Here is a 21,961-nt window from a genome sequence, read left to right as displayed (position 1 = left end):
TCTAAATTTTCATGATGGATGTTTTTGATGTAGTTTAACTTATATAAACTGTGGTGACAGATTCTGATGCAATCTAATGTGGTTTCAATTTCAGGTTTACTTATCCTTGATATTCAGCAGGCGTGGTTTTCAAATCTCCATGTTAAAATACTGTGACTGTCAATTAACTGGTTGAGACTTGGCCAAGGAAACATCATGATTGCTGATATTTACAGAATCACAGTGGCCGGAGAAATAAGGTGTGCATTAGTATAGTAATTAATGGCATGATACCTGACTGTAGATAATTTTGAGAGCGAGTGAAACTGAATTAGTGCAACAGCTATGCATCTGCTATTCCGAATGAATCCCTTCATGTAGGAGCTGTTATTCTATCATGAACTCAGAGGAGCTTTGGGTAGAATCAAAAGTAGTAGAATTGGTCAATGATGCATGCTATGGGATCATTTGTGGTAATGGTGATACTAGGTTCGAGTGCTTAACCTCTAGTGGAACCATAGGTAATGGAAGAGGGAAGCTACTTTTACCTATTTAAATTTGTTTGTTTTGTTGCATCTGTTTTTTCTGTCAGGTCATGAATCTTGTGTTAATCGAGGCTTCTACTGAACTCAGTTTGCTCATACATATTTTGAGAAAAGAAGAACAAGTTTGCTGATGTACTTGAAAAGAAATGGTTCTGCCATCATAATCTGTAGTGAAAAATATTCAGCATTCCCTTGCAAATTTTTTCTTATAACTGGAGGGTGATCTTTTTGGGGTTCTTTTTTTATGGGCAACGTAAATATTGTCTATTTTAACTCGTTGCATAGTGCCGTCAACCTCACATTTTTAAGACGCATCTACTGGAAAGAGGTTTTTGTACTCTTTATAAAAAATGTTTTGCTCCTCTCTCCAACTTATGTAAGATCTCAGTCTATCCCTCGTGGCCCAGCGTCCTTACTGGCACACTGCTCGATGGCTTCTGATATCATTTGTAACAGCTCAAGTCCACCACTAGTAGATATTATCCACTTTGGCATGTTACGTATCATCGTTAACCTCATGGTTTTAAAACGTCTACTGGGAAGAGGTTTTCATACTTTTATAAAAAATGTTTTATTATACTCTCCAATCATCGATGTAGGATCTCACATCATAGTACTCTATAAGGTTCTATTTTGTTCTATATAAGAAAATGATAACAAAAGTTAATATTGTAATGACAAAATGAGAGTGAATATGGTCCCAACGCGATCGATTTCATCAGCTTACCTATTTTTTTTGTCCGCAATAGGAGCGAGCCCCTTTCTTTCTCTTTCTATGTGAAGAGGGTGAGGCAGTAAGCAACTCAAACAGCCACATCCGCCGCAGCAATACACCATTAATGATTGTGTTTATTTTCCCAACAAAGTGGTTTATTTATGAGAATTATTGGCACCAATGTTGAAGCTTTTACTCAAGTTTGATGGGCATTATTTGTTACCATGCCTCCATTTGCTTCAGTTTATTGTCCTATTACTCTCTCTGCCACCAATCTTTTAACCTTTTGGCAACTCCCTACCCATGTCCATGTCCTCAATTCATTCATCATTGCCTGCTTTTCAGTATTGCACACTGTTTACCCACAGATTACCTGTTCCCTTTTGGACCCCATATGGCAGTTTCTATAATGGGTTTATTCTTCCATTTCAAAATCTCATATGCTTGCTTCTCAAGAAAGTGGAAAACGAAGAAACTCAGTTTCCTGAATTGTAAGAGAAAAACAGTAATTCAACATTGCATTTCCTTGCAATGTTTATGAACCAAGACGTTTGTTTTCAACAGATAAGATTACTACATTTGTCTGAAATTTATTAGCTAAAGAAGCTGTTCATTACATGGGAATTGCTTATTTAACTCAGATTCTAAAGATGCCTGATTCAATTCGTACCAAACTTGCCTAAACACCTTGATGATGAGATCGTGGTATTGATCGGAATTCAATGTGAGATAACAAGCCAACAGTTCTTCAAGATCTTCTGCTTTACTGATCCTTCTCTCCATGATCATCTCAACCATTGAGTCTCTGAAGTCTTGCTGTGGATGGAACGATGATTTCACGACTGCAAAGCTCTCTAAGTCGGTCTCATCGTCCATTGTATTCTCTCTTACCTTACTCTTCATCTTTAACTTGGCTTTCTTCATATCCTCCAATGCTTTGATCTTGCACATCTCAATTCTAGTGGCTGTTCTTGGAGAGTAAACTCTGATTTTTCTTCTGCCTTTTGGATTCTTCTCGTTCGAGTCCTTCCTTGTGTAGATTGGTTGTCTTTGCCTCTCATATCTTGACTTCAATTCTTCAATCTTCAATTCTTTCATCCTTTCCCAGTCTGAATCGGTTTCAATGCCCATTGTGTGAAGTTCATCACTTTCCTCTGCCTTCATGGAAGAAAACACACAGTTTTCTTCTATAGTTCCTAAATTGGAACTTCTTGGCATGGTGGAAGAGATGTATATTTGCTTCCTTGTACTTGTCGATTTGGCTTTATCTCTCCCATTCTTCCTAATTCCAGACTCTTCTTCCGGCTCCAACATTTTCTTTCCTACTGATCTTCTTGCTCTCTCCTTTGCTTTAACTGTCTCCCTCTCTGGTTGAAATCCCTTCTTCTCCACCACTTTTTTACCCAAATTCTTGAAGTTTCCATTGTCTCTGCATTTGCTCCTCGGAGTTCCTGATTCAATTTCACACTCTCTTCTCAAAATTTTCACTGGGGTTGGAGTTTCTCTCCTCCTCCTTCTCCGTGTCATCCTCAAAACCATGTCCCCAAAATTCTGGATCTCTTCCTTTCCCTCCAACTCTGTACATTTTGATCTGCAGCTTCTACAACTTGTATGTGGAAGCTCGTGCTCGTGCTCATCCTCGGAGTTGTACCATACCGATCTCAGAACCCCTCCACTCTTTTTGGAATCAAAACCATCTTCTCCAAAGGGCAGCTTCCAAAACTCACCATTATCTCCACTACGCAATCGTCTGCGATTCCCATTTACTTGATCAGGGGAGGGGGTCTCATTTGCATAATCAGGCGATTGAATGCAAGGAGAATTCCTCCTCTCTGTTCCCTTTACTTGTCCGGGTTTGGCCTCTAGGTTGCTTTTCTTTTGCTTGAGCTTTGAGAACCAAGAAGCAGGTAAGATATTAGACATAAAAGAAGGCCTAGAGGAAGAAGAAGAAGAAGTTGAAGAAGAAGAAGAAGGATTGTGCGGTTTTCTCCTACCCCATTTCATAATTTCAGCAGAGAAAGATTGGTTGCTGTTGTGTTGGAACAAAAAGAAAAAGGTTACTGGCGTTAGAAATATACTTGGGCAATGGAACACGAAAGAAGAAAGTGACTCATAGAAGATAATGGTAGAGGGAAGATGGTGGCAGTAGCAGTTATTGAGACAGTTAAGCTGTTAAGTAGGAACGTGGGTTTCATATTGGTCTTTTTGCTGTTTTTTCAAAAGAAAGGCCCGCCATAAATCCTGTGACCACTTGCCCACTTTTTATCACTTTTGTGGACAGTTTTCAATATAACAAGGAATTAAAAGGAAACTTAAAAAAAAAAAAACAGGACAACAGAAAAAGAAAAGGAACCTATTTCCTTAATTTTCATCTCGCCTAGTGCATATAGGCTCCAACTCACAGAAGGTATAAGAATTGGCAGTTGGCTGTGTGTCATTATCACAAACACCTGTTGAGAAGGCAGACATGGGGAAAAAAGGGGTTTCTTTTCTACATTTAACGCCATATATCAACTAGGAGAGCCCTTAGTTCTAGTTTTGGATTGAACTGTTTCTGGGAAATCCTTGTCAAACTTTGGTGATGGAATTTTATTGGGTTTCCTGTCTTTCAGCTTTATTGTTTTTTTCCATCACTTATAGATGTTCCGACTTTTGCCTTTAGTCTAAAGCTGAATACAAGTAATTTAGTAAGTTAACTGGCTTCAGCCGGAGGGCTGTAAATTTTCCCATGGAGATTATGAACCTTTTCTGGGCTTAAAATGAAGAGTGGCTTTCGCCAAGTAGATTGCTCCATTGCACTCTGAGGTTACCCCTATCAAGCATTAAAGTTGATTTGGTTTTGATCTACAGGAAAGAATGTTTTCTAGACCTATAATTAGTAGTTGGTAAAGGTTAGTTTAAAAGTACATGTAAAATCACAGTTCATAATAAAGAATAAGCGAGACAGGAAACCAAATATATGATCATATTCAGTATGAAGATGATGAAGACAAACCCTTGTGGGGACTTCCGCATGAATGAATCTCTATCAGTTGGTGGAGGGTACTAGTTTTGTTGAGTCGACAATATAATGGGCATGCAGTAGTTGAAATAGTCCAACGACCTACGTAGCCTCAGAGTCATACATAGACGATGTGACAATTTGACCATTGCTTTTCAGCTTCACTCAACAAGTGCTGTGATCTTCTTGCAGATTATGGCAAGAAATAGCTCTCCAGAAAGTGGTTTTAGTGAATAATCGTCCCTGCAGTTGTAGAGGATTATTTCAACTAAACTATTTTCGTAAAAGATCAGGTTGCTTCACTTCGTGGACTATTGAAAAACAGCAATAATGATGTTATAAACAAAAACCTGATAAGCTTCAATCGAACTATTAATAGACAATTTCATATCAGTCAATGTTGGATGTTGGCGGTTGAAAGTTGTGGTGTCCACTCTTCCTCTTGTATGGTTCCTAAGTGGTACTTTTAGAACCAATGGTTTGCTTCTTAGATTTCAAATTCTTTTAAGACTTTTCAAGCCCATTGGATAACACTTTCTAATAAACTTGTTGTATAACTTGCAGACAAATGTTGTATTACTATTCTTATACAAAAATATTGAAAAACAGTTCTTGTACACTCAATTTCACCCCACTTGACGGCAGCCTGGAGCCAATAATGTTTCAAGCCTTCAACGAAGAACTTTAACGGTTAGTGAGTGTATGTAGCAGCAGAGAAGCTTTGTTTATATACCAAAAGCAGTTCTCATGCACTGTGATTGTTTGAAGGTATAGAATTGCTTGGCATCCTGAAAAGGAAGAGCAAGTTAGAACTACTTGTGTATTCTGTGCAAATGCTCTGGAAGAAGAAAGACTAATTTCCCCACGTTTACTTGCATCATCATATTCATGGATTCCTGGAGGAAAAGTATATACATATGCTCAATATTCATTATGTTATAAGGTTAACTGGGGCTCCTGTTCAATTCCTCATGGCATGGGTAGGAAAGCTACCACACATCCTGAGGAAGATGGGAGTGAAAATGAAACCTGCACGCACCGTTAGAGGAGGGCATGAGAACAAGAAAAGATAGCTTCTAATCAACCAAAGAAATCATTTATACTTGATTTCCATAAATTCACCAGACTAAAGCTCACTCCAGAGCTGATAATCTGAGAGATGAACATCAATAATTGGCTTTCTAACCTGAATAGTGCTGCCAGATCCAGATTTAGAAAGGAAAATCTGAGATTGACATCAACAATTAGATCTCTAACTCAGATTGTTTTGCTTGACATCAACAATTAGATCTCTAACTCAGATTTGCTAATACATCTAGATGCATACAGGAAGAATTCAGGACGACTTGGAAAGTATTGTGGTTAGTTGGCAACCTATCAAATCAATCCTCAATGACTTCTAATTGCGTAAGTGTTTGCATTTGAAGTGAAAACGCATGATTCCATAACAATTACTTGAGTGGATGAAGATTTTAGAAATGAAACTCCTTAACATTGGACTACAACATTGGACTACAGATTGATACAATTCCAGTGAATTGCGATATCGTTCTGCTAAATGATTTCAAGATGCTAATTATTATGGTAGTAAAGTTCGAAGTATATTGTAAATCTCAAAAGAACTGATCTTATAAGGTGGAAATTGAATTTGAGTGAGAAAAGGTCCTGAGGACTGCATCTATGATCCTCTCCTATACTTACCATGAAAAATTAATTGATTTCATAAAAATGGATACACAGATAAAAATCAGCCTAGTAATCAACATGCGACAGAAAGGAAAAGAAAAAAAAAAAAGATTAAATATAACTAAATGAGTAAACGAAGTTAATCAACCCCCAAGACCATTCACCCTCTTCTTCCTTTCCGGCCGGAATTATTACCTTGCCCAACTAAGCAGAGAGACATTTCCCACACGAGACGAATTTCAGCAATGACTGTGGCCTTCGAGTTCTGATTTTTAACCGTGAAAGCTGCAAAGAAAATCATCAATAAGTAAACTTTTAACTGAAACTACAGAAAAGAGGCATCATTTGCTATTATTAGTACCATAATTGCACTGCAATTCATACACATAACCAGAACCTGGGAATAACAGTCATGAAAGGAAAAATGTCATGGGCCTTTCCTAGTAATAAACAACAAGTAGGACAACTGCATTGAACAGATGATTACAACCTCTCAATAGAAAAAATGACTCTGGCTCAATTTTCTAACATTTTATCAAAATATTGGTTATTCGAGGCGGAAGCAAATTGACAATGAAAGGACCAAGTAAATAAAGTTCACAATATGCTTCATTATTATTATTTCTTTTTTCGAGAAAACACACGCTTCATTATCATCAAACCGAAACCTAGCTTAGCCATAAAATTACTAATCACACAATGAAGGAGAGATTAAAGCATAATTTGCTACATTATACACATTTTCCATGGGCTTCAGGATTGGACTTGAGTAGTTTATCATTCTCATCTGAAAGGTTTCAAAATACTTATTAACAGATCATTATGAAAGAAGCTGACATATATGACAAACATCATGAGAATTTTCGAGAGTATTGACATAATAAATTGGAAGAAACTAGCATATGCCCTTCATCGTCCAACTATTATCAAACAACCACTGGTGGATATCCTTTTCCTTTATTTATCTATTCCTCAAGAAAACATTTAAACTACTGTATGACTCTAGAAATATGACAGCCAATACAAAGTTTTCCCTTATATTATCTACATTCAAAATAACAAACACCAGACCGTGAACAAAAATTTATGAAAATGGTTTCTTGAGATTTATGATATTTGCACCAGAATGCAACAGGAGTGAGGAATTTCAATAAGATGCCTTCCACTTAAGGGAATGAATGAAATACATCTATCCCTGCAAAGTTAAATAGCCTATTTTATAGAAAAAAAGTTTGAAGACTGTATTTTTCTCAAATAGACATAGTGATGTTAAAACTGAAACAAACCATTTATAAATTATCTTAAACCTTTTTCTCACCCTACCTTTCTTTGAGTAACTCTAGATGCTTTCCAGCATAATAAGCTTCTTGATTGAGGTTCAAGTCTCCTGCACAAAATGTAAAAAATAATAAGAGAAGAAAAGAACTCTAGGAATTTGAAAGTCCAACAAAATTAAGGTGCATTTGGTTGTGAAACATAGGCGAATCTTATCATCAATGCCAATTAATAAACTCAGCGTCCGAAAAGTACAGGAAAAAAAAAAAAAAGGGAAATATCAGTAAGAGAAATCCACCACAACTGGAAACTAGTTTCCATGACCTTTGCAATCTCGAGTAGTGAAAAAGCATCTGATTCAGCTTCAATATAACTATATAAGCCACTCAAGAGTACGCTAAGCAATCAATAGATATCTGTTGTACATAGGATTGGGCAGTAGGAACTTTGTGAATTATAATGGCTAATACCTCCCCTCTGGGTTTAGTTTAAAAGTCCCATACGTGAATAATTGCATAACTTCATTATTACGAGTAACTTATTTACTAAGATTCATTAAAAAAAAAAAAAAAAAAAAAAAAAAAAAAAAAANAAAGAAAAAACCTCTTAAATCTATGTAAATTTTGTTAACCTTTCATATTTTTTCCTGAAATGTGAAATATCTCTAAAATGTGAAATATCTCTAACAGCCTATAATCTACCTCAAGTTGCTAATTAGTACCACTTCAAAAGCATATTCTCTGGAATAAATTCAAATATGTAGCTTTATAGAAATAGCCCAGAGAAGGAAAGGCTCAGCCTACACAGTTAGCCCAAAGATATTAAGCTTCATGATGAACAGGGTTTTTGCAGGATGAGATAGAAGAGTAAGAAGACTTTTGTTTGAAAGATCTTGTATGTTTCCATTTTCATTTTTTTTATTTTTTTGAAGATTGTGATCAAAGGACAATTGAAAATTATGTGATTGTTCAATAAAATAGAAAACTGTTTTGAGTTTCCAAACCACATTTAATGCATAGGAGTTGTTCTCCCTCTGCCAAAATATGAAACTTTGAGGTAGCAATACGTACAAGTTTTCCTGCTCAAGTTCTTCAGCTATAGATACAGTCTTGTGTTTGGACCGTCCATTTCTCTGTGAACATCCTTCTGCCTGCTGAATAACATGTGCCAGAGATACTTTGCTTCTCACAATACTTTGACTCTGACTTTGAGCTCCACCTTCTCTTGTTTCTGAAATTGATGACATGGTCGAGTTCCTGCGTGAGACTGATACTTCTCCCTGTGAACCTTCCAAATTCCTATGATTCGATTCTCTTTGATTATGGGCTACCCTTGGTAAAGCATCTATTTCAACAATTTCACCTCTTCCAACTTCACCGGAACCGTAGTGTGATAACTGAGCTTGAGGCTCACAACTGCTCATGTCCCTAATATGTAACAAACCATTCTTGGAGGCAGGTAGAGTAACTGATGAATGATTTTTCAATTCACATCTAAATTCAATTATCACTGATGACCCAAGAGCAGACTCAAATGCTTGTAAGATTTGCTCTCTCAATTTCTCTGCTTTTGATTTTGCATGATGTGAATTGAATATCAAGCGCACAGTTGGTGCTGCCAAAAAATAAGGTAGATTAGCAATAGTCAAAACACTTCGCTAAGATGCTAAAATAATATGCATAATTTTTATGTGATCCTAAGAATTGATGCTCAATTTGACATTTGTAAAATATATGTTCTGAAATAAATAAAGTGAATTATAGAGGCATGAAACTGTGCAACAAGGATGCAACAAAATGTACCTGCACCAAAACTCACTGATGCAAGCTTCCCTTCTTGAATAAAAAATTCTTTAATACTATTTCTCCGAATTTTTCCTAGCACCTCCAACCAAATTTCTTCAATATCTTTACCAGAAACCTGCTTTCCACTAGACTTGATTAAATCATCAGCGCTTGCAATTGTCTGCTGAGGAGCCACACCAACTCCAGAATGTCTTTTTTTGTCTAAACTGATGCCTTCGGCCATTCTATTGTCATATAAATCTGTTGACAATCCTTTCTGAGGTATTTCAGCAAGCTGGTCAGCGTTCCTTGATAAACCCCTGCCATTCACATTATTCAGGGCCAAGGGACTGTGGTTAAAGCTAGTCTCCGCAGAACTGGATAACATATACTGCTGATCAGGAGCAAGTTGAAGTAATGCAGCTGTAAGCCAGGTTAATTTATCATTCGACATTCTTAATTGCTTCTCAGCTTCAGACAATGTTCTCAGAGCTTGACGTAGCTTTTCCATATCTTCTTTGGATACTAGAATGAAAACAAAAAAGAGCATCATTGGTGTTATAGATGACAAAGCCAGCATAAGGAACATTTCAGCAAAATTTTCAAAATGAGCTAAGGATCATATGAAATCTGCATTCCTTAATTTGTTGAAGATTAGTTGTTAAGCTGGTAGATTGTGGAGTGTTTGTTATTTATTTTTCCTAGTTTCTAGCTAACCTAAGTTAGCCTGGTTTGTAACGTTAAATAGCCTTCTGAGCTTATTAATCAGAATAAGAAAATCTTAATATACTTAAAACTAGAGTTCATAATGCATCGAAGGAACAAAAAAAAGCTATAAACTTTACAGGACAACAATCTAGTTACAGGTGAAATGGATTAATGAAGGTCCTTCACATTTATAAGCAGGAAAGCATGTGAACCACCTTGATTTAACTTCTACTCACAGCGAGGTCACCATAAATTACATGATATGTTCTTTGACTTACATGGTTGACGTCGGAAAAACTTCCTTCGAGGTCTTTCTTTTTTGAAATCATAACTACCAGCAAGAATATCAGTAATTACAGTTGCAATTTGTGACATCAATGCCATTGGCTCCACACCACTTTCAATTATCAGCCTCAAGTTTTTCACAGTGTTTACAGTATCAGCAGATAGAGCTAGATCAAGAAGATCCACCAATTTTTCGTCAGAAATGAGCCCAACCTGAAAACCCAATGGAGAACATATATATAAATTGAAATGATAAGAAAATTATATGAACTAGAGATTATAAGAACCAAACTGCATTGCAAGGGATACTGTTATTCTTATAGTTTTGAAGAATTTATATCATTGTAACTAAAGCCAGAATTTTAATCACCAGAAACGAGTCTATCATCTTATACTGGAAGAATTATTATAAGCAAGTTCATGCTTCACCAGTTGAGAAAACCATTTCAGAAAACTATCACAACGCCCCCCTCCATAAAAGCTACTTCCATGACCGAAAACAGGAAATAATTTTTTTTTTTTTTTTGTCCCACATGAAAATATATAAGGTCATATTAACAAAATAAAAGACAGCATTGTTTGTTTCAGTTGAAAGTTTGAAACAGCGTAGACCAAATTTGTGTCACTGGTCAGCATACTGGAAAATTTTTAATTTATGTCAGTAATACAAATGATATTCACACACAGACTGAAAGGTAACTAAACAGTGATGATTAAAATTATAAGAGATACATTCCATGCACACCATGTGGCAGTTTCAAGTTTTTAATAAACCTGCTCGTAGGGTTCTTAAAAGAAAATATGTAGACGAAAGAACACATTTAGGTTTGTACTATTCCCTAACAATAAGGAAGTCAAGAAATAAGACAACGATAGAATTGCAGCCCAAGATCACTTTCGCTCTCGAAACAATTCATGTCAAATTTCAAAGTAGGCAGAAATTATTTCATTCACTAGTGTCTAGGCATGGAATAGTAGCATCTGAAAAATGGTGAATGGAAACTTCTATCACTAACTCTTTCTTGCGAATTAAAATATACTCACTAGCTCCTGAATTAGAGGAACAGAAATTCTCTGGCCAAGTAAACTGAGCTGCTCAAGAGTCATTTCGGCATCCCTCAATGATCCATCAGATCTTGATGCGATAAGTTTTAGTGCATCTTTATCAATTTCTAAATTTTCTTGGGTAGCAATCCACTGCAAAGTACGGATGACATCAGCATCCTTCAGCTTTGGGAAAAAAAATTTCTGGCACCTGGATATGATTATATGAGGTAAAACATCTGGACTTGAACAGACAAAAACAAAAACTAGACGTCGAGGTGCTCGGTCAATGACCTTTGTGATGGCACTCCAGCAATTAGAGGAAAAGCTGTCACAATCATAAAAAATGAACACTGTATACTGTGATGGGAGCCGAGAAGCTATCATATGGTCAAGTAGTTCGTTAATGCTCTCAAAGTCTAGATTACTCGCAGGAACAACTTCCCTTATATTCCTGCTCTTTCCCACGTCATCTCCAATGCAAGAATTGCATAACCCACAGGGTTTGGAATGTTCCAAAGACTGGCAGTTCAATGCTCTAGCAAATATGCGAGCACAGGATGTTTTTCCTGTACCATGAGGACCATAAAACACATATAGTAACCCCACCTTCTTCTTCAAGACAGCATTTGAAAGAGCTTGGGCTACTAAATTTTGTCCCACCAAACCTTTGAATGTTCGTGGCATGTATTTTTGTGTCAGATTTTGATGTCTAGAACGAGGATAGTGGCCTTGCGTTCTTCTTCGGTTACTACACCTTGCTTCTGAAGCAAGGTCGGAATCCTCTTCATGTTCAACATAATTATCAGCAAATATTCCCAATTCCCCAGAGTAATCTCGTTGCCAGCCAGCATTTTCAATGCTTTCCTGGGACCCAGAGGCCTCAACCAGTAAAGGTAGTGCCTCGGCATCAAACTTCGCAGATGAGCTTGAGTTATCAGATGCAATGGATGTGTCAGAAATACAGTTCCCATGTGCAGTTGGACTGCATTTTCTTAACATTGAGTCTGACAGGCCACAAGAGAAACTCCTTCCAGCCATGTCTAAAAAAGTTTTCCCCCTATGATGAATTCTTGACCAATTCCAAGGCATTCCACACCCATTTCCAGGAGCACCCATGACATTTTTGTTGGCATAATTTTCATTTTCCTCTTCCATTTTATGCTTTGAATGAGATGAACCATGAGCTAATGTATTAGAAGCTACAGACAATTCATTGTGAACCCCAGTGTCTCTGGAAGTTAAATTCATATGACTTCTCCTTGTAGCTCGAAATCTTCGCCTTTTTACCCTATCCAATCCACTGCAGTTTCCACGGAAGCTGGGTTCAGGTTCATCAATGAATTTCTCTTGCTGAGATCGTCTCCCATATACATTAGCACTTGAAGACGCAATGTCCTCACTATGTATAGGAGCAGAAATCAGTTGCTCCGATAGTTTCTTAAATGGAATGCCCTTGACCTGCTTATCCTTCTGTTCACTCCTATCTTTAGATTCTGATTTCCTAAAAATAATCTCGTGCAGAAGATATGCATCTTGAACAGGTGATGATTCTGCATTGCCATCCAAGACACTGTTTCCAACACTCCTCCGACTTAACTCTTCTCTCCGAATTCGTCGACCATCTTGGATTTCACTCTTAACACTGTGCTCACTAACTGCTGTCACCCTGTCAATACCCACATTCATATCAGCCGGAATGACTTTTGATGTGGCAAAACTTCCCGAGAGTGGAGAACTTCCTGACATTGTTCTACCTACCCTTCGACTCTCAGTTCCTACTGACCTTCTTCCTTCACGAATCACAGCATTATTTTCACCCACCCTCGGTGGCAGATCAGTTAATGAGGGAGACTGCCATGAGGGAGGACTTGCAGAAGGGTCCCTGAGAGATCGCGACCTCTGAAGGACAATGAGGTCCCTCATAAGAGACCTCTCAGCCAAGATGGGGCTGTGCTTGTGCATGTGATTCTTCAAGTGAATGCAGTTTGTCAAGTGAATGTGGTTACGCAGATGATCGCTAATATCACCATTTGCTTCCTTGAGAATTCTAGCGCGGACAGCTCTAGTCATGATGAGAATACAAATGCATTTGGTAGGGAAATTTCTTGATAATTGAGGAAACAAATCTAAATATATTGCATATGAATCAGACAACGAAAGCTCCAACCTCTGCAATTACGATATATAAATTCCAAATACCCCGCAGTTTAGGCAAAGAGAGGTCCTTCTATTTTAAAGTAGGTAAGTTAAATTCTAACTCTATTTAAACCAACCCATTTCAAACATTTACTTCCAAACCTCGTCGACTTTCCTCCAATTAGAACATGAGAAACGAAGAAAATCCATCACCGAAACACTTCCAATCACCCATCCCAAAAAACCTGGGTAAGTTGAAGGTAGCATTCAAACCAAATGCTACTCCAACTGAATCCTAATTAGCAGCCAAAAGAAAACTCCAATGCAAACTGCAACAAGCTCAACCCAGCTTCAGCACGTAAGGGAAAACACAAAGGAACCCCTCTTTCCACAAAAAAACAAAATGCTAGAATCAAAACCTCATTTGTAGTCCCCTTAAATCCCTAAAAAAATGGTGGCCGTCTCTGTCAAAACGGAAGAGAACAAAATGAGAACGACAGCAAAAGAAGATAAAAAGATACAATGAAGAAAACAAAAAGAGTAGGGCAGAGAGAAAGTGTTGAGGAAGATGGAAAAAAATCATAAAGGAAAGAACAGGAATCACCTGAATCAGAAGACGGGAACAGCAGAATCCAATCTGGCGCTTCGAAAATTAAAGCCCGGATCTCTCAGCAAGCTTCCCATGAAGCTCACGAGGTGCCCTTTCACAGGAAAGTGATAACCCAGTCCAAACACACAGGAAGCTCCGCTTCACAGAGAGAAACAGAAAAATTCAGCAGAATACCGAGCATGAGCAGAAGAGTGTATAGCGGGAAGTGAGGAGGAGAAGAAGAAGAAGAAGGACACCTCTCGAAGCTGAAGCCACGTCAGCACAGGAACATAAACAATTTATTGAATAATACCGTCTTTGTGCATTTATTTAATAATTAAATGAGACATAAATTATACTTGAAAGTTAGAACTATATAAAAAGACAATATTTCATTTCACATTAAATACAACTTCCCATTTTATAAATTTTATCTAATATGTTTGAGAGCATGAAAGTTACGTGAATTTGAATCTAATTAAAACATATTTATCTAATATATATTAATGTTTGCCTTGCAGCTGGGTGTTGGATGGGCTAGTCCAGCCCATTATCAAATGGGCTTTTAAGGTCAAGTCTGGCCCACCACTATTGATCGAGCCCACCATTATTTGGACCCTACGGCCCAAATAAAAACACCCTTTCCGAAAACATCCAAATAACAATACCCCTTCTATTTTATTGGCCACACGTTCGAAATAAAATTGTATTTAAAAATTAAATTGAATAATATCAAGAAAATTTATTATTTGAGAAAGCTAAGCTAATTCTAATTCATTAGTTCATTTACTAATTTGTTTAATTATTTGTTTATTGTCTTTGGTATTAAAAAATGGTGTATTAAAAAGAAAATGGGAAATAAAAAAAGTCAACAGGAAACAATGATGTGGAGCATTGAGGTCAAACTGATGAAGTGTTTTGCCACGTTTCATTTTTGTTGGTGGGGAATACACAGAACATCGTGGAAGCAGTGGGGGCGTTTCCAATTGCCACGTCGCTTTTCCTTTCCCTCCCGTTCGAAGTCCTTCCCCTTCCCAAATTCCCTCTTCCGCCTCCTTTCCCCCATCGTCTCTCATTTCGTTTTCTCCTCTTCACTCTTTCTTCCCCGAAATCTGCATACCCATCGTCTTCTTCACTCTTAAACCATGAATATCTTCAGGTTCGCCGGCGATATGACCCACTTGATCAGTGTTTTAGTTCTTCTCCTCAAAATCTACGCTACCAAATCATGCTCCGGTAATTTACCTCCCCTTTTGTTTTCCTGTGTTCTGCTGTTTGATTCCGGCATTGAGGAGGAGAAGATGATACTAAGAAATTTAAATTGCAGTGTGGGTCTCCGGTATATTCTTTTATTTTTTGGTTCTCAATGGTGGATCATACTATAATGAATTAGAAATGGGATTATGATACCGACTTCTCGAAGCAGAAATTTAGCCCGTTCAGCTTCCAGATGGTGTTATTATTGCTCAATTGAATTTTAATTAAACTTTTTGAAAAAGTTTCTGTACTTTTTTTATGCTGATGATTGGAGCATTAGGTTATTTTCCCCTCTTTAGTTTTCGAGACGATTAGGTTAAAGACTGTGACTTTACTGAGTTGATTTTTGTATACTTGAGTTTGATGGTTTAGACTTCTCTTCATCAGAACGTTTACTTAATTGGAATTTGAACGTGGAATTGATTTGTTAATTTATGTTTTGAAGGAATTTCACTCAAGACTCAGGAGTTGTATGCCCTTGTCTTTCTGACCCGGTATTTGGATCTTTTAACGGACTTCATATCTATCTATAATACTGTGATGAAGCTGATTTTTATAGCAAGCTCTCTAGCAATTGTTTGGTGCATGCGGGTGCATCCAATCGTGAGGCGGTCGTATGATAAAGATCTTGACACTTTTCGTCATTATTTTCTTGTTGCTGCAAGTTTCATTCTCGCCCTTTTAGTGAATGAGAAGTTTGCGTTTCAAGAGGTGAGGCAATTTTAATATAAATGATTTTAGTTCGCGTTTGATGCTTGATGAGTTTCATCAGTTCATCTTTTCCAGATTTCATCCCCATTAGGCAGTGTTCATGTGAGATTAGAACCAACATGATAATTTGTTCATTTAACTGTAAAAGTTCATAAATTGATTCATGCAAGCCTTAACTTGTACTCTGGAAACTCTCCAGGATAAAAAGACCATTGAGCAATTTGCTGTCACATGATGCATCGGTTACCCTGTATGATTGCATCTTAACAATTCTCATGAAATATCTGCGTCTCTTAACAAATTTGAAAAGTCCTGCAGAAACATCAGTGTTGAGACAAAATTTTGTAAACATAGCCTCGTCACTCCCTATTACCCCATTCCTGTTGATTGACAAGATACATCTTGTGATGTTACCTTCAAGGATATGACACAGTAGAAAATGATATTGTTGAACTTGTTTTGCTCCAGGTCTTTTGGGCGTTTTCAATATACTTGGAGGCTGTAGCAATTCTTCCTCAATTAGTTTTATTGCAACGAAGTGGGAATGTGGACAATTTGACCGGCCATTACATCTTCTTTCTTGGGTTCGTATATTTCATTTATCATTGGTGGTGGTGCTTTATTGAAGAATTACTTTTCTGCCAACCTCATCAGTTTTTAAATAATATGACCAGTCATTCTTTTTCTATTCTGCAGTATGTATTTGAAGTAATTTTATCCTTTAGAGCCATGACCAATATCCAAAACAATGAATTTTCTAAATGACATATATAAATGGGTTTTTAGGTTCACATGGTAAGGATTTGTATCACTTGATACCCTGAAAATTTATATATTTCATTAAGTAGATTCCAACAAAGATATTAAAATCTTTTGGATGCATGATGATGTTCATTTCGACTGGTTCATGAAATACCCTCCACGTTCAATGTCATTGGACTAAGCAAGCCATGCATTACATATCCAATATGTTCTTTAAGAAAATTTGTCTAGGTTTGTTATAAATCTATGATTGTTACCGGACCTTTTGTCATGGGGAAGGCTTCCACAAGCAGTTGGTACATGATATTTTTTCTACCAACGGTATAGAACTTTCTGGTTGATCTTCTTGAAAAGAAGCTTTATTTTAGCTAAGATCCTAACTTCTTCTTGGTTTACCCTTTCAAGCTTGTTCTTTAAATATAGTTTTTTTTTTTTTATTGGAACTAAAATCAATCTGCAGAGCCTATCGTGCACTCTACATCCTCAACTGGATCTACCGATATTTCATGGAAACGCACTTCAGTCGGTGGATAGGTAAGATTGGTATTGGTTTACGATCACACACTCTTAGTCACTTGTTATCTGTAGATGGCTTACATGGTGTTTGATTTCTTGTAGCTTGCATTGCTGGCCTGGTTCAGACGGCTTTATATGCTGATTTCTTTTACTACTACTACATTAGGTGATTGAATCAAACTCCTAAGCGGAGTACTGTTTTGGTTTTGCTTCAACTGCTGTGTCGTATCGAGTGCTAAGCTTCCGACCTATCTTTTGCAGCTGGAGAAACAAGGCGAAGCTCCAGTTGCCAGCTTGATTAAAGCTGGGACCAGTTTTTGACTTTATGGAGCTTGAGATCCAATTACGTTTCTACACCATGGCAGGTAGCTTGGCTTGGAAGTGGGGATAGAACACCTAACTTCAACCATCACAACTTCCTTCATTTCCGGGTAGGGTACCTTTTAACTGCCAAAATGCAGGTGGGTTCTTGATGGAAACTGACATTTCATAGGGACTTTTTGATTAACCCTGTTCAAAGGTAATTATAGTTTCTGAGGTTAGGTTTCTTTTCTTCATTTCTAACTTGTAAAGATATCCTTTGGGACTTGGGGGAACTGACATCAAGGTTATATTAGCTGATGCAGTCTTCCATTCTGTAGTGTCTAAAGTTTATTGCCAAGGGAATCACTTTCAAATTGTTACTGAGAGAACAAATTTAAAGTTGTTTTTCGTTGAACTACCAATAGATAATGATGCCAATTCCGTTTATTTTGATTTTAGTTTTCGGTGGAAACACAACATATGACTTTAGTATCCTCCATTGTTATTGTGATGAAATTTAATAGTTAAGGAAATTGAGTGCGTTTTGGGCCATTGCCCACATGTGAAGGATATTATTGACAACTTTTTGGGAGTGTTTCAAAATGTGCAACGGTTGGCTGAAAATATGTGTAACCCATTGATGTATTCTGTACTATCTACGAGACTTTGCTTTTCCCCCTTAAACTGCAACACTCATCTCTTCCCTAAGTTTATTCAAAAAGCCACTGATGGTCTCTGAGTTTTTTCAACTTTGTTGTGCTGCACAGCAAGTGCCATCAGACAACGCTCAACTTTAAACTGCGGCCACCGCTCATCAAAGGCAGAGAAGAATCAATGTGTCTGATACAAGTCCTATTGTGTTCTGAAAAGAAGAAGGCTCTGTAAAAGGCAACTTTGAATTTTGAAATGGTTGGTTCCAAGAGCTTTAATGTAAGGCTAGTTCAAATAATGGTGGAAAGAATTTGATTATCTTTATTGTCGTCTAAATTAGTAGAGCAAGTAGTATGAGAAGTGAAGCCAAACAATTGAGTCTTTTGAGGTGAGGTGTAAGGCCCACTAGTAAAGCAAAGAGAAGCACTTGGAATAGGAATAAGAATAGGGCTCCCAGAGTTGTTTGCCAATCCCCAAAAGCTTCAGCACTCTGTGACCACCAGTCTTCTCAAGTCTTGAGTGCAAGTATGAATCCTTTTTTCATCCCCAGGAAGGGCCATGACACCTGCTGTCATTTTAGTCTTACTCCATTAGAGAGGCTGGATGAGCACACTTGCTTGGTGTTTAACAGCCACCATTTTGAACTTTCTGCTTGCTGAATCTGCATGTGAATGTATATTGATGTCACCGATCGATTGAAGCATGCTTATTGCCATAACCGACTCCAAAATATTGGGTCCCGATCTCATTGCATGCCACAAAAGAAAATAGGAAAAGTTGTTGCTAAATTTATTGATTAGGATTAATCAAAGCTTGAAATTAGAGTATAGAAATAGAAGAAAAGAAAGCTGCATTGTTCTGTCCGCCATTGAAAGTTAGCTGAGTTTATTGCACTAATTTTGTCTCATTTGTGTCGGAATTATGCAGCAGCAAGGACCCAGTAGGCCATACACAACCCTCTTGATGAAGACTCCTCATTACCCCTTCTCCTCCTCCTCCTCCGCTCCATAATCTTTTTACATAACCAAAATTCCTCCCCAAAACAGTCATGGTTGTTATTATTCCAGAGAAGACGAGATAAAACGAACATTCTATTAGCTATTTGATCGTTCTTTAGACAAATTTAGGAAACAAAGACGTTGCAAAGGGAACCAAAAGAAGATGGTGACAAGAATAGTGCTTTTGTTCATTCCCTTCTTTTCCCAAATCTTTTCCTTTTGCACCAGTGGTTTCACAAAGCAAAAATAAACTATCTTCAGAGTATGGGCCTATCCCTTATGTCTTTCTTTTTTGGCTCAACATATTCCCAACCCCAAGTCAAGTGTATGACAGAGTGAGTAATAATTACTGAGATAGACACACCTGCAAGAAAAGCTAGAAGAAAATTCAAAGTTTTCCACTTGGTTTAGGCTTGGAAGATTTGTGCATGAAGATTAGTAAAAGAAGAACAAAAAAAGAAGAAGAAGAAGAAGAAAACTCAGCAATCCCAATGATTAAAATTTGGTTTAGTGTAGGGTCCATGGTTTGATCTACACACCCAAAGCTCATCCATCACTTTACAAGCGTAGACTTCACAAATATTTTTGTAATAATATCACCTCCAGTCTGAGACTGCTGATGGCGCCACCTAAATATTCTTAAAACCCTATTATTAAGTTCAGCTTCAGAAGCACCCTTTCTTCATATTAAAGCAGAATCATTTCATTTCCATGGAAAATCGCAGAGTATTATTAAGAACTGCGAGCGAAGTAATGTAAAAAAAAACTTACATTCTTGACACTGCGCTCTGTGCTGCTATATAATGGCAATGGGCATTGCTTTGGCTTCCTTTTCTTTTTCTTTGATTCCCACCTGCGCTTTGAATCTCTGCTTTTTTCGACCCAGACCTCCATTTCCGGCCTTAGATATAGTCAAAGTTTCCTCCGCTTTGCTTTTTGCTGAGAAAACTCTGCTCTTTTAATCACTTTTCCCCGTTTAACCCTCTTTCTACTTCCCCTGTTTTCGTTCGCCAATTACCAACTCTTCCATTTCTGTTCTCCATTGGAGCCTCCCTCTTTTGAGCTCAATATAACTCTGTTTTCTGAGTGTTCGCGCGTGCGTGTGTTTTTCTCCTTTCTTTCTTATGGCAACGATCAAACCCAATTCATCCGTGAAGAGCAAAACGAGATTCGCTAGGACTTTTCAGAAGGTAATCAATCTCAGGAACGCAACTCGGATCGCATCAAGTAATGGAATCTGTGTTCTGGTTTCACATAACAAGTTTAAAGATGATTCGAGTATCCATGGAGGAAAATCCCAAATCTTTGACAGAGGTGAAGAAGACGTCAAAGCTCGGAACAAGGCAGTCATGGAAGCTCTGGCTGCAAAGCTTTTTGCTAGCGTTACTTCAATCAAAGCTGCTTACGCCGAGCTTCAAATGGCACAAAGTCCTTACAACAGCGACGCAATTCAAGCTGCAGACCAGGCGGTGGTAGACGAATTGAAGGTCATTTCAGAGTTGAAACGGAGCTTCTTAAAGAAAGAATTAGATCTCTCACCGCAAGTGACATTAATGCTCTCAGAGATTCAGGAACAGCAAAGTTTGATGAAAACCTACGAGATTACCATTAAGAAACTGCAAGCTGAGTCGGAGCAGAAGGATATCGGTATTGTCGCGTTAAAGAAAAAGCTCGACGAATCAATTTCGTTCAACAAGTCGTTGGAAAAGAAGCTAAATGCTAGTGGTTCTTTATCCATGTTCGATAATCTTCAGTTTTCTCTTCTCAATCCAACCCATTTTGCTCAATTCCTCCATTACACCCTAAGATCCATCAGAAATTTCGTGAAATTGATGATCCGCGACATGGAATCAGCAAGCTGGGACCTCAACGCGGCCGTTCAATGCATCGTCGACCCTGACACCAAATTCCCGGAGCCAACTCATCGGAGCTTCGCTTTTGAATCGTTCGTCTGTAAAACAATGTTCGAGGGTTTTACAACTGACCCAAATTTCATATTCCAAAACGATTCGTTTCCCCTCGACAAGCAGCAAAACCGCCAAATGTTTGATAAATTCAAGAAGCTCAAACCAGTAAACCCTAAAATCTTCATTTCTCAAAACCTTAACTCCTCATTCGCTAAATTCACACGCTCCAAGTACCTCCAACTCGTCCATGCGAAAATGGAGTGCTCTCTGTTTGGAAATCTGAACCAGAGGAAAATCATGAACTCCGGCGGCGTCCCCGACACGACATTCTTCGCCGCCTTCGCCGAGATGTCGAAGCGCGTTTGGCTTCTACGGTGTTTAGCATTTTCACTGCACAACGACGTTACGATCTTCCAAGTGAGGAAGAACAGCAGATTCTCAGAAGTTTACATGCAATGCGTTACCGAAGAGACATTGTTTTCTCCAGCGGATATGAACGATTCAGCCGTAGGAACCGGGTCGGAGCCTCGAGTTCGGTTCACCGTTGTTCCGGGTTTCAAAATTGGAGAGACGGTGGTACAGAGTCGAGTTTATTTATCGCCGCCGAGTCGCTAAATTCCTGGAACGTCGGAACTCCGGAATGAAGGAATTCCGTGTTCGGAAAAATCTCTGGCGTTAGATGCTAAGCTTGGATGACCGTTAGATCAGAATTGATGGACAAGATTAATCGGCGTACTGTAAAAACTATTTTCAATTTTTCCAATTAATTGTATAAATATCTGTATTATAGTCACACTTATGCTATAATTTATATATGAGTTATTATTCAAATTAAAATAAAATTTTCATTAAAATTATCTAATATGATTTATTTTTTAATAAGAAAAGTGAATAGAACCTTCCCTACCATACAATTTAAATGGAATATATATATATAGGTAGTAGGAATAATGATATTATTGGGAAAACATGATTTAAAATGAAGCTTGGGCACAAAGATTTGTGGTGTAAAGGTGGAATGGAGGATGGTTGGGAAATTGAATGATATTTTTATGTAATATATAATGAAAATAATTCAGATGTAACATTATCATGGCATCTTCCTT

At 37.7% G+C, this 21,961-nt stretch overlaps 4 protein-coding genes across 11 annotated transcripts; 2 read left to right on the top strand and 2 right to left on the bottom strand.

Moving 5' to 3' along the window:
- Positions 1–1,836: 1,836 nt before the first annotated feature.
- LOC111781707 (transcription repressor OFP5-like) lies at positions 1,837–3,243 on the bottom strand. The gene has a single exon (XM_023662394.1). It carries the CDS (start codon positions 3,241–3,243, stop codon positions 1,837–1,839), a length of 1,407 nt encoding a protein of 468 aa, XP_023518162.1.
- LOC111781534 (protein STICHEL-like 3) lies at positions 3,035–14,027 on the bottom strand. Of its 7 annotated transcripts, none has more exons than XR_002812996.1 (12): positions 13,766–14,027; positions 11,023–13,625; positions 9,972–10,191; positions 9,004–9,510; positions 8,272–8,815; positions 7,250–7,313; positions 6,122–6,211; positions 5,107–5,269; positions 4,591–5,028; positions 4,235–4,483; positions 3,234–3,268; positions 3,035–3,126 (listed from the first exon to the last, which is right to left on the bottom strand). XR_002812996.1 is itself a non-coding variant. In XM_023662187.1 (9 exons), exons 3-8 carry the CDS (start codon positions 13,093–13,095, stop codon positions 6,131–6,133), a joined length of 3,489 nt encoding a protein of 1,162 aa, XP_023517955.1. In that variant the 5' UTR covers positions 13,096–13,490; positions 13,581–13,625; positions 13,766–14,027; the 3' UTR covers positions 5,080–5,269; positions 6,122–6,130. The 7 variants fall into 7 exon arrangements, 3 of the variants coding, with proteins under 3 accessions (XP_023517955.1, XP_023517957.1, XP_023517956.1); XR_002812997.1 differs by having other exon boundaries at positions 5,113–5,269; XR_002812998.1 differs by lacking the exon at positions 5,107–5,269.
- Positions 14,028–14,737: 710 nt separating this feature from the next.
- On the top strand, positions 14,738–17,746 carry LOC111781538 (ER lumen protein-retaining receptor A). 2 transcript variants are annotated; one of them, XM_023662194.1, is made up of 6 exons: positions 14,743–14,986; positions 15,453–15,718; positions 16,187–16,302; positions 16,941–17,014; positions 17,099–17,162; positions 17,258–17,746. In XM_023662194.1, the coding sequence occupies exons 1-6, from the start codon at positions 14,896–14,898 to the stop codon at positions 17,292–17,294; spliced, it is 648 nt and encodes a 215-aa protein (XP_023517962.1). In that variant the 5' UTR covers positions 14,743–14,895; the 3' UTR covers positions 17,295–17,746. The 2 variants fall into 2 exon arrangements, with proteins under 2 accessions (XP_023517961.1, XP_023517962.1); XM_023662193.1 differs by lacking the exons at positions 16,941–17,014; positions 17,099–17,162; positions 17,258–17,746 and having other exon boundaries at positions 14,738–14,986; positions 16,187–16,934.
- A 92-nt stretch (positions 17,747–17,838) lies between these two features.
- On the top strand, positions 17,839–21,650 carry LOC111781536 (protein GRAVITROPIC IN THE LIGHT 1-like). Its single transcript, XM_023662190.1, has one exon. It carries the CDS (start codon positions 20,073–20,075, stop codon positions 21,468–21,470), a length of 1,398 nt encoding a protein of 465 aa, XP_023517958.1. The 5' UTR covers positions 17,839–20,072; the 3' UTR covers positions 21,471–21,650.
- The last annotated feature ends 311 nt before the right edge of the window (positions 21,651–21,961 follow it).

The sequence above is a fragment of the Cucurbita pepo genome, chromosome LG19, assembly GCF_002806865.2.
Source record: "Cucurbita pepo subsp. pepo cultivar mu-cu-16 chromosome LG19, ASM280686v2, whole genome shotgun sequence".
NCBI classification, from domain to species: Eukaryota; Viridiplantae; Streptophyta; class Magnoliopsida; order Cucurbitales; family Cucurbitaceae; genus Cucurbita; species Cucurbita pepo.
Note: the sequence above shows the minus strand (reverse complement) of the source record. Positions and strands in the feature narration are given on the sequence as shown.